Here is a 13000-nt window from a genome sequence, read left to right as displayed (position 1 = left end):
GAAGATGTATTGCAAATGGCATTGAGAGCCAGGGAGGAGTTGCAGAGGTAGTTAACTCAGGATGTCTAAGTGCTTTCCCTGTCTTCTCTCAATGTGTGATTTGGTCCTCTGCCCATTTTAGTCTCTGGGCTCCAATATGGATTACCATGCAGTGCCTGTGCTGCCACACTGCATGGTAATCCTCACTGGGGCTCAGAGACTAAAATGGGCTGACAATTATTGAGGTCATCATGCTCAAACTACCCCGTTTATTCCATAGAGGGAATAGCCACCAAATTAGGGTATTGCTGCTTCCTGTCACCCACAGACTTCTGGATTTCTGCCTGAAGCTGTCTAACCTCATCAAAAGCACTCAAATTGCAAGTTAATTATTTGTGCAGTGCTGGGGATCGTTTCAGCTGAAGCCTGTGGACAAGCACTGGGTGCAGCCTTTGGTCCACCTATGCAGCCAAGGTGCAGTACTAGGGAAATACATAGATGATACATATAGAGAACACTTGATGGCAGTATTGGTCAATTGGTTTCTCACAGAGCTGTCAGTTTGATACTTTGTTATCCCTTTGTTACATAAGGAAAGAACTTGTTATAAAATGTTGGGGATATTTTTCATAAGAAAAAGGTTGTTTGCTTAAGTCCTCTGTAGACATCCTATATATCTTTGTGAATTCTGATCTCTGAGCTGCTTCTTTCATGTCCTAGAGGGCTTTTGAAAAGAGATGACATCTTGTCAGTCCTTTTCTCTCATCTCAGCTGATTCCTGCTAGCTGTTAACTGGGATTAGATGGTATTTGTAAACACTATTTATATCTGCTGAAATAATTTATATTAAACCCTTTTTTAGTTTGACATGTTTACAAAGTGCTATCTGGTAGTATGTTTATGAAGATGAGCTTTGGATTTTATTATCTAGAGCTCCCTGGAGTATTTCTCTGCTAAATAATTTTTTGAGCAATTGTTACTTAATTTCTTTTTCTGCTTTCTATAGGAGAAGTTTGATATATTTAAAACAGATGTCAGCTTAAAAGCTAGCTGTAAAATGCCACAGAGAATTTTAAGTTCAGAAGCTGTTAAGCAACAATAAAGCAATGTGAAATCACTCCAGATTTAGATCAAATTTAGGAAGGAGGACCAAGTTGAGAGCATTCATATGTATGATTTGTTACAGCAAGTATATTACAGGATGTATACAGTGTGTGTGTATAATCACCAGTGTCTGAAATTGTCCCAGCTTTTGAAAGATTGGGTCAACAGCTCTTTCCAGGTTGTAAAGTAGAATCTCAAGTAGAACTGAAAGTAACCTGATTCTTCAGAAATTCTATTTTAGTTTTATTTTTATAAAAGGACTTATTCAAATTCATGTTGGTTCTAACTGTTATATAACTTCTCCTGGGAACTCCTGTTTAACACAATCTTTCTCTAAGATTTGAGACATCCCCAATATGAGTTAGTTCTCAACATTGTATCTTCTGATGGTTTTAACTTAGTTTTTACTTATTTTCGAATTTTATCTTTTAAGAGAGCAGGCAATAGGATTTAGTAAGTCTGTGTGCAAAGAGCCAGTCTGAGATGGGAAACAAGTGGGGCAATAATCTGCTACATGAGTCCTCTGGATAGTCCTTCCTAGTGTGGCAAAGGATAATTATAGTGTCTTCAGTTTGTTCAAGAAACTTGGGGGCATAGCTTGCACAGTGTCTAATTTGTGAGACTAAATGGAAGCTCAGTTTGTCCCAATCTGTCTTGGTCCCTATCTTAACCCACAAACCCTTCATTGTATTTTGTCTCCCCTGTCCCGCTGTAGAGGAGAGTGAGGGAGTGGCTTTGGTGGGTGCAGGTGTGTTGAAGAAAACAAATTATGAAATTAGGGAAATGTTACCTGCCCTTTCCCTGAGATGTGAAAACATCAAATTGTTCATGTTGATTTAGTTGACTAGGAAACATATAAAAGAAACCAGTTTGACTTGGAAAGAACTTTTTTAAAAGAGACCACTGCTGTTTTCTGTGTTGTTACTCAGGTAGCTTAACCTTGGACTCTCTTAAGGTGGGCTTGTATCTTTGCAGATGGGTCTTTGATGAGCTCTATCCTCAGTGTATTTTTAGTTTAGTGGTAAACTATTACTGGGAAGCTTAAGGAATGCTACCTTATCTCTAATCTCTGGCAGCCAGGCTTTCTGCATTTTGGACTTTTTTAGTTCAGCTTCATTTTTCTTACAGTTTTAGTTCGACAACATTGCAGCTGAGTGCCTCACTGAAGTTTTTCCATGTAATCATTGCACTTCTGTCTAATTCAGTGTAGAGAGTTCCTGTCTATTCAGACAATTAGCAGAGTAGAATTTTGTTGGGGAGAACAGAAACTTGTGTGACAGCTTTTGTAGTTTGTCAAAGTATATGTGTGTACAGCAATAAATCTTTGTAGCTAATTCTCTCAATTCATTATGCCTAGGTACTGCAAGGGTCTCACTACAGGGGATGATTCTACGAGTTTGCAGCAATTCTTAAGCATAGTCGGGTGAGTTAAGGTTGAACCTCTGTCCTTAACTCAGAATTTTCTTGCTTTTATGGGTTTTAAGTTATTCCAATTACACATCAATATTAATTACATACAGGATCAACTTTCAGAAGTGATGACTGATTTTTAGGGTTTTTTAAACTTTGTTTTTGAAGTCCCAACTTAAGGTACTCTTGGGAGCTAGACTGTTAAAAGGAGTTGAACATATGTTCTGTGCAAATCTGAGCTCCTTGAAAGAACATTAAAGTTGGTCCATAGAGGAACTACGTAGTCATTTTGAATTCTGTTTCTGGTTATAATATGGCCATCAATAAAGTAAAAGACAGTAAAACTTGAAAAGATGGTTCCCAAGTAAGTATTGACTGCTTTGTATTATTCATAAAAATAATGAGAAGTTGGTACTAGTTTCAGTACGAATTCAGTAAAACAAAAGTACAGGTTAGCATGTAATATGCCAGTTTCTTTCTAAGCAATTATGTGGCTGTGATCTGCTCATGAAGGTGAACTTCATTACTGGAGACTAGGTTCAGAAGCATGTGCATGTGTGTTTGTACACCCAAGTCAACATTTTCCTAAATAATAGCACTTTATTGAAGATCAGCTAGCACAGCTTCTGTTTTGGTTTTGGGTTTTTTTTGTTTGTTCATTTGCTTTTTTAAAGAGTGCAGTCAGAAAAGTTACTACAACTGGGCCTAAATTTCTAGAAGTCCTGGCATATATTCATTATGTGTAAATGTATTGAAGTAGTTGTTAGAGGTACAACTTAAAACCTACAAATGCAAGAGCTCCGGCTGGAACTGTCTCTTAACTTCCCACTGTGCTTAAATATTGCAGCACATTGCCGACTCTTGTGAGACTTCTCTGCAGTCCCTAGGCATAATGAGCTGAGGAGAGCATTTAGCTTTAAAGAACCAACTATAGAGAGATAAATGTAAGTTGTAAAAATCGTGTGTCTATCACCTGCTATATCTCTTTCAGCCTTATTTATTTGGTTGTCACAAATTCAGCTTTGTTGCCATCTTGAAAGAAAATTAGGTGGAATTTTTAAAATTAGTCTCGCTGAATTAGCTACAAATACTTGATCCACTGTATTTTCTCCCATCTGATCTCCTGCCTTAAAATTGTCAGTTAAACTGCTGTTGCACAAATAAAATAGCAGAAGTATATAAAATATAAGCAAGGACCAAACATCTTGAACATTAACTTTTTAATTTCTTTTTCCAAAAGGATTTTTGGACCCTGAAAAGAAGCTTTTTTCCCATCGGATATTGTCAAGGGATGAATGTATTGATCCATTTTCTAAAACTGGGAACCTTAGGTATGTATGTAGATCTTAGACATTATACAAAACACAACAACAAACAGAGAAGATATGCTAAATAAAATAAAAATGACTCCCTCTGCATTTAATGTGTTCATATCCTTCTTTGTCTGTGTCTTAAATATCAGCACCATCTCAGTAAAACTGAGGTGTTGGGCATTGCAGCATTTCCGCTACTTAATGGGTTCTGTGGTAGCAGAACAGTAAGTGTAATGCCATGGAATCATGTTTTCACTTACACTTCTTATTCTTGTAATAACAACCATATTTCCACTTTGTCTTGTGATCTTGCATAATGACTTTTATGTTGTGGGTTTTTAAATTAAACCAGAATTCTCAGTTGGAGTTTAATTCATAATTGAATACCTAGTATTCTGGCTTTCAAATGTGCTAAAAGCACCTTCTGTTCCTAGTGTTTCTTGAAATTAGGTCATCTAGAGCCTTGAATTCATATTCTAGTCTAAATTCACATTCTGATCTTTTTCAGAGTATTCTTTCTTTTTTCAGAGTATAAAGCCAAGATTTTTTTCTAAGACAGATCTGTTTAATGCAACTTTATGAAAAACTAGAAGTTATTGCCCTTCCATACCTGACTGTAGCAAATGAGAGGCTTTTTTTCTTGATGTTTTTTATATGCATTTTAAGTACTCTACCTCTTCTTCCTCCTAGGTGATGGGTGATATTAGTAATTCTGTTTCCTTTATCTTGGATTGAATGAATCTACTCTTTGAAAACTCTTGTGTCTTTTACCTGTCTATATATAGGTAGTGTATTGACGTTGTGAAAGTTGACTTTGGGCTATTGGTTGACAAAAACCAAAGAAAACCAGACTGAAATGTTGCAGTGGTTTGTTCTTACAGGTGTTTCTTGTTTTCTGCTTTTAGCCTTTGGAACACAGATTTTAAAAGAGCTGTTTCCCTTTTATCCACTAACTTTAATTTGTTCAAAACTTGTGGTTTGAATTCCATAATTTTAATATTGTTGGCTTTTTGTAAGTTTCTTTTGTAAGTTCCATGTTCTGCAGACATGCTCATAATAAACCAGGGCATCCATAGAAATTGATTCCATTGCTATATAAATTTCTAAAACTGGCTTAATTTATCAACTCTTTTGTCTCTTAGAGATCTCTTTCCTTGTGGAGATTCCATGGTTTGCATCATTGATGATAGAGAGGATGTTTGGAAGTTTGCACCCAATTTGATAACTGTGAAGAAATATGTATACTTTCAGGGGATAGGAGATATTAATGCACCTCCTGGATCAAGAGAAATGCAAATGAAGAAGAAAGGTAATTAGATTGAAAAGTGGACAAAGTTATAAACATGGTTTAAAAACAAACATGATAGATGTAAGTCATTGAGATGGTCTTAGTAATACTGCAGTTGTGCTCAGATGGGCAATCTCAGACTATTGAAGTTGACAGTACTAATGTGAGTAGCTTGGTAACACTGGACTGTTCTTACTGAGAGCATTCCTTCTGGCATCAACCATAGTAGAAGTGAAGCAGTAATAAGTGTTGTGGCTGAGACCTGATGTGGAAATACACCAAACTCTTGAAGAACATGTAGAGGGGGACTCTTTCTCCCTCGCACCCCATGTAAAACAAACTTTTTCTTCTCTATAGGTTTCACCTCTTCAGTCCCCTTCCTTGCCCTTGGGACTTGGAGGAATAGGTAATAAACTCTGGCCTCGACACACTGCTGAAAATGAATGTTGAAATCTGCTTGCCTCTCAGTCTAAATCATGCTAATAAAACTAGTGTGAATTTTCAGCACCTAGTGAACATGGTGTTCTGGCATTTGACACAAGAATCCTGTGTTCGCCAGGCTCAGCAGTGTAATACACATAATGGATTAGAAAGTACACGTTGGTAATTATTTAGGGGCAAAATGTATTTGAAACACAATGTCATAAGAAACAATTGTCAGGCTTTTTCCAGTTTAGCCAAGGGTATGGGTTTTTTTTTAATTGAGTACTTGTGACATTGCTCTCTTTCCCTTGTTGATAGAAGTGTCCCATACAATAGAAATAGTATCATCAACCTGAATCAGGTCACTGTGATGTGAGACCTCTACACTTGACTCCTATCATTACTTGCAGGGCAGGAACATGCACACAAAAGGGAGACAAAGTAGCGTGATTTCACAGTGTTCCCAGTGAATTTTTGTGACCAAAAATTTGGAAGTCTGCAGTTTCTTTAATTGTCTCTCTACTTCTGCAGACATCTGTGGACACATCCTAAAAATACTCTTCTGCTTTTGACTCTATTACCCTTTTACTTGCATTCCATCAGTCTTAAATTAAGCTTGAATGGCATCTTTGTGTTGCTAAAATATGTATGTCTTCTCAAGGACTAAAGTTCAGTTATTTTGTTATGAAAATTAGGTAATATGAAAGACATGGCTGTTTATTTATAAAGTTCTTGTACTGTAGTTCTGGATTAGGACTTTATGAAGAAACTTCTACCCATCTGCCCCCAATTGTTTATTTTCATTGCTCTAAGTTGTAATTGTAAAATTTACACTACAAGATAAATCCTTCAATGCTTGCAGAGTTAACAAATAATTACTTATGACCTGTGATCTTTCTTGACCATGTCTTAGCAAACCACTCTGCAAAACCTGAGGCATTGGATTCGGGAGTGATTTCAGCAAAAGATGTTGAAGAAATAAAGAATGTTATATGTGTAGAAGAGCACAGTAATGGTCTCAAGAAAACTGCAAAGGACACTTGCACTGCAAATGGGAGTACTTCTGTAAGCAGTGAAACATCTGATGGGGATGTGAACTCTCATGATAAAGTTAATGCCCAGGACTCCTTAAGTGATAGCACTGGTCACAAAATGGACAGTGAGGTCACTGATGATTTGGCAAATACAAAAGAATCTCAGATTTTTTCAGAACAAGTTGATACAACAGTTATAGAGAAGCAGCAAACCCAAGAGAAGATAACAAATGACTTGGACTTTGAACTGTCTAGTGACAGTGAGAGTGACGATGGATTGGATACCAAAAAGTCATCCACTTCTGTATCAGATAGTGAGAATGAGGAAAAGAGAAGTTGGAAGAAGTCCAAACAACCTCTGCAGGATGAAAATTTGGAGCAAGAGAGTTGCACTGATGTGAGTGAGAAAAAGGATGATCTGGTGAACCATTCTGGGGACACACAGTCTTTACCTAATGAAAATATCCAGGACAAAATTGATCATGAAGCACAAGAGGAAAGTGAACAGGAAAGCCTTTGTGATTTAGGAAATGGGTCTGGAGACAAGAAAGAAGCTGAAACAGAATCTCAGATTAGTGAACAGTCTGGAATTACAATGGGTGAGTCCTTAGACCAGAGCATGGAGGAGGAAGAGGAGGAAGATGATACAGATGATGACGACCATTTGATATACCTTGAGGAGATCCTTGTGCGAGTTCACACTGATTATTACACAAAGTATGATAAATACCTGAAAAAAGAGATTGAGGAAATTCCAGACATCAGAAAAATAGTACCAGAACTAAAAAGTAAAGTCTTGGCAGACGTAACCATAATATTTAGCGGACTTTACCCAACAAACTTCCCTATTGAAAAGACACGGGAACACTATCATGCCACAGCACTTGGAGCTAAAATTGTGAAGAATCTCGTACTTAGTGCCGATGATCCTGATAAAGCAACGCATCTCATTGCAGCAAGGACAGGTAGGTATTTGAGCAGCTTTTAGTCTGTTAAGAGTTCATGCCTAGAGCTCTTTTGTATAATCTACAGACTTTAATGTAACTGAGATTGGAATCAAAATGAAAGATTCTTCCTAAAACAATTTAGCAGCCTTTTTTTAAAACGATCTTTTTCTTCTTTTTACTCAAATGTGACTTGTAATTGTTAAAAGTAGGACCCACTAAATACCCTCTGATGCAACGTGTTGTCTCAGTTTTTTGTTAAGAATTGGTGATACTAATAGTCAGAGACTTAGAGTTGTTGAATAGAAACCTCTAATATTTGTGTCAAAGAAATGTTTCTGATCATCTTGCTACAAATGTTTCTGATCATCTTGCTCTCTTTCTCAGTTTCTCAAATTCACCTCTCATGGTTCAATTTCAGTTGGAATTCAAACAAATTATTTTAAGAGACTGCTAATACCCTGTCACTGCACTGTGCTTTAACTGTATTATTTTGTCAAAGGAAATGTAAGCGTTTAGGATAACTTTCAGGTTGTCTTTGACAAAGCTGCCTGGTTTTTTATAGCTGTAATGGATAGCAATGTACCATTGGTATCTGCCATAGAGGAGCTACCAGTCAGCAGCTCTAGCTTCTAGCACACTGGTTTTTATGGGTGCAGCCTGAGGCTTGGCTCCATCATTGCTGGCCTTTTGAAATTACATGGAACCCAAATATCTGATAGTCAAATCCATGAAATCCAAAAGTAAAACTGCATGTTTTAAATCATCTAAAATTTATAGGTACTTTTAGGACACACAGACATCATAAACAAAGAAATACATTATCTGCCACCTATTGGATTTTTTTTTTTTTTACTGCTATTCATGTGGGGTTTTAGTACATCAGAAGCAGCTTGGTTTCATTGTTTTGTATTTTAAAAGTCTGTATGTCAAGAGGCATTTAAGTATTAAACACGTATGATAAATGGAGATAGACACTTTAGTAGTAAAATGACCTCAAACTCAGGAGATGGAATTAGATGCATTGAGATGAGCTGGGATTCTGGGTTGTGAAGTTGTGATAATTGCAACAGTGAATGTGAAGTTTTGAAATCAATGGATGCATCAGTTTGGGACTCCATTGTTTTACTACTATTGCTGAACAGCTGTTTTAAAACTTAATAAATAGGAGTAATTATTTCAGCAAGGAATTATGCAAGTTTGTCATACTTCATTGAAGACATAATAGCCATCAGTATAAGAGATGATTTTCCAATTTCAGATCTTAAAATGTTTCATTTCAAAAATTGCTTTGTTTATCTTAAACTAGAGGACTTCTGAATGTAGTTAGACATCAGATGCATCTGCTGTGTGATGGGGTGAAATTGATAGGATAAATGTAAATAAGACTCTCCCAAACATATGCATTTCTCTAGAATGAAGTGTTGAAAAATCCATCAAGGTACACATCATGTGATAATAAGAAGCAGTTGACTTTTTTATTTGGGTTTTTTTTTAATGTACTGTTTGAGGGTTGTGTGTTTATGTAGATGCATCTATACGTCCTTGTGTTCTATTTTTATAAATAAATTATTTGCCACCTGTACATTCTTAGTGAATCATACTAAAGTACATCTGAATATGAAAAACTGTTTTAACTTTGTTTTTTGATTAAATTGCATATTGCACTAATTGTAGTTGAGGTAAATTGGCAGTCATTTCTGCCTAATGGGCAATAAATGGGCAAAATAAAATGTTGTCATTTTTCATCATCACTTAATAATTATTTCTGTAACAATGGCAATGAAATAGAGGGGTTTAGAGTGAATAAAACAGTATTATCCAATAACCCTTTGTAAGATCCTTGTGGATTAACTGGTTCTGGTTTTGTAATGGGGTTTGGGGTTTTTTTTTCAACTGGAGACTATTATTCTCTCCTCTGGAAGGTGGGAGTAGTTAGGCTGCATTGTTCTAATTTCATGAAGGGAATTTCTTAAGCAGGGATTTTAAGGGTATAAATTTTGTCCTGTCACAGCTGGATTTGTGATAATTCATCTGTCAATGTGATTTTCATAGTGATTCTGTTATGGTTAGAGAGCAAATTATTACAAGCCCCTTGCTGACAGTAAGCCATACAAATATTGCATCTTTGGCTCCTGTGGCAAACATCTGAAGCACTGCTTGATGTCTAATTGCTGGTGAAAAGGGGAAACAAAAGCATGTCCCTTCTTGAGTTTTTTTCAGAAGTCCATGATGTGAGACCAGGCCACATTGTTATCTATACTTTTATCTTTTTGTCTTCTTTTGACATGTTTATGAAAAGTGATTCTGAAATACCTTTTAGTTCAGTCTTCTGGGTGACACCACTAACAGCAGACTTGGGACTCTGACAAGCAGCTGAATGTGTATGTTTACTTTTTACTAGCTGAGATGTAAAGAAGGCATATGCTTAATCTGCAGCAGTATTTGGAGGTAAATACTATTAGCTTTGTCATTTTGAAGGCAAAGGAAGAATTTGGCAGAGGACGTAAAAGGGAAGAAGTCAGTGTAAAAACAGAGTTACCCCTTAGGTCTTGAATTGATGGGGTTTCCCCTGTGAAGTGACTTCATCATACTTGGTGCATTGAAATGAACAGCTACTGTAAAACATTTTAGGTTGTTTTTACAGCATTTTTCCCAGCCTATTAGGGTAAATAATTTAATTTTTTTATTCTTTATATATACTTGTCTCTCTGCAGACAGGCTGTTTGTTTCCGTGTAGATGCAGTTACTCTGAATTCTGAAATTAATTAAATCCTTGTTCTTGAAAAAAATAGGGCTTCTTTCATAACATAGGGCAGAAATTACTGCCTGAATTACTGTAAAATACAGGATCTTTGCATCATCTAATCAGCTTTCATAAATCTGAGTGACTGACAAAAGGCTGTCCTATAGTCCTTTCCACTTATCTATGGGCTGCAGCTTCAGTTTTTGAAACATCTGCTGTTTGCTTTATGCATCAGTAAACTGCACTGTAGGATGAGTTTTTATAGCTGTGTACACACTTGACTAAGCAGTTATCACAGTATTTTATAAACCTTGTTAGGTTCCTTCCTGAACAGATGAAAGACACCGTAGTTGATTCTTGTACTGAGTTTCTGCTGGTGAAGCAGATAGAGCTGTTCAGATCTCTCAAAAATTATTGTAGTGTGGTAAGAATGGAAATACATCAGTTTAGGCCCTGAATTTTTCTTTTGTTTTTCAAAATACATTTGAGTCCATGCCATTTCCTACTCCTGTGATGTCTCAACAGCAATTTTTCCTGAAAAATACGTTCGGGGGCTGTGTCTTAAAATAATCAGGTTAAGCATTGCTCTAAACTTGGCCACTGACCAGATGAGCCTGTTGGTTTTACAGTGCAGAGTTAAACCTGAATTTTAGGCATAGCTTCAGAACAGCACATCTGTCACTTGTTTTAGGTCAGTGTTCTTGCAGAAGAGGGTTTGATTATAGATCAAGATCTATATATAAAAATTATCTGAAGAGAAATAAATTTGTAGTGATGAGATTTTCTGAGCAGTGTCTGGCAAAATGCCATAAGGATATGTTGATTTTGGTGTGTTGGAATCAGGAGAAAGTTCTGCAAGTGCTGCTGGTGATCTCTCCCCATTGTGTGCTTTGGTTAGTCCTGACACAGCCTTGAGCACTCACACTGAGTTCTGCATGGGTGAGATGAATCAGAGGCTATAGTTGGCTGGGCACTGTTTTCAACAAGTTCAGAAGTAGAATTGATGAGTTTTGAAAAATAACATTTTCTGATACTATCTGCGTCAGACTGTATCCATCAGAGAGTAGATATGATAAATTTGGCCCCCAGTTGCTTCATGTGGAAAACCTTTGGTGCCTTTTTAACTTTTTGGAACAATTTTAGAATTTGAAGTAGGGGAAGGTAATTAGATGACAATAATGTGAGAAAGTAGTCTGGAAGATCAGTTTTTCTCTAAGTGAATTTCAGCTCAGCTGGGTAATTCAGATGTTTTTAGCTGCATCAGAAATACTGTTGCTTGGATAGATTAAAATCTTTTTGCTGTTTGTCTTAATAAGTGTAATTCAGAAAGGAGAAGTTTCACTGAAGAAAGGAAGAGGAGACAGCAAACATATTATTACAGTGCTATTTCTTCTCCTAGTTAAACTTGGTGTTTCACCAAATGTTGCTTAAAGTAGATTATACATGTGAAATCTTGATTTGTGACGATGTCAGCTAGAAATAGGAAGCCCTCTCCAAGAGGACACATTTGTGTTCCCTCATGCAGTTTTCAGTATGCTGGAGTGTCCCATAGGCCACTGCACTTTAGAAATGGGGAGGAGGCAGAAAGCCTTGCTGTTGTGGAGGTGAGAAAGGTAAGACTTTTGACTCTTGGGAGGTGGGTTTGGTTACAACAAGGCTGTGTCACCACCTTTCTCAGAATCCTAGAACATTTTTAAGGTCCCTGACAACCTAAACCATCTAGTTCCATTAGCAACTTCATACAAAATTGTGCTGTTTTGGCTTTCATGTTTAAGTTTTCTGTCACAGTCTTGTCGACTAGAAGAATTTGCATGGCTCCTCAGCATACATCCAGTATGAAACAATCAGATGTGTGTGAATGCAGAATGAGGGGCTGGGGAGGAAGTAGCAGCAAGATGAAACACCTGACATTAGTGCAGAAACATGAGCTTGAAAAGCAGTTGGAGAAAGCCATCTCCTCATGTAACTTCACAGATTTAACATGAGGTGAAGGTGCAATTTTACAGTTTTGTCCATGTTTCCCCCTGATGAAGTCCAGAAGGAGCAACATAGTCCTGTCTATCCAATAGCATCACCAGCTCTGGTTAGCTGTTGTGTGTGCTTACTAGTGAAACCACTGCTACTGCATGTGGTATTCAGTCAGCTCCAGAGCTGTTATGTGCAGGACAGTATTGCCAGCTTTGTCTGATATTTGATGCAGTATTTGATAACAGGCACAGATAACTAAACTTTTGCCAGACTTCTTGCTCTTGTTGCTTTTTTTGCTCTGAAACTCTTATGCTTATGAACCTGATTTTAGCATCCTGTTTATAACAGCTGTCTTCTTGCTGATTTGTTTTTCTGATGTTTTCGTTCCCTTTCTCCTTTATTCTCAAAAGAAAGCAATGTCCAAGCTAAAGAAAGCAATGTCCAAGCTAAACTTCTACAGTCCTTTTTCTCCCAGATCTCCTAAACTGATTCTCTTTTAGAACCTTTGCTTTATTTCTTATGAAATATACCGTGTGTATAAATTAAATACAGGTTTATACATAACTATTTCTAACTGCAGGTATTTCTACAATTCCTATTGAGGTTAATTAAATATTAATATCTCCAGTCAAATCTCCTTCTGGCACTGTAAACTGGCTCATTTCCAGCAACTGTTGCATGAAATTTCTCTCAATTGCTTTTGTAACTGATAATTAATTGGAGAACAGATTTCTTAAATCAGGGCATGTACGATTTCAGGGAGTACATTGACCTCCCTTATTAGGGTTTTA

At 36.8% G+C, this 13000-nt stretch overlaps 1 protein-coding gene across 1 annotated transcript in view; it reads left to right on the top strand.

The window, feature by feature from the left end:
* CTDP1 (CTD phosphatase subunit 1) overlaps nucleotides 1–13000 on the top strand; it is a 98189-nt gene that overhangs the window by 21349 nt on the left and 63840 nt on the right. The window contains exons 6-8 of the mRNA XM_030235430.2: nucleotides 3734–3824; nucleotides 4949–5115; nucleotides 6431–7516. Of these exons, the coding sequence (XP_030091290.2) occupies nucleotides 3734–3824; nucleotides 4949–5115; nucleotides 6431–7516 (1344 nt within the window). The remainder of the gene's footprint in view (nucleotides 1–3733; nucleotides 3825–4948; nucleotides 5116–6430; nucleotides 7517–13000) is intronic.

This window comes from Serinus canaria, chromosome 2 (genome assembly GCF_022539315.1).
Source record: "Serinus canaria isolate serCan28SL12 chromosome 2, serCan2020, whole genome shotgun sequence".
Lineage (NCBI taxonomy): Eukaryota > Metazoa > Chordata > Aves > Passeriformes > Fringillidae > Serinus > Serinus canaria.
The sequence above is the reverse complement of the archived record's forward strand: the minus strand, read 5'-3'. Positions and strand labels throughout refer to the sequence as shown.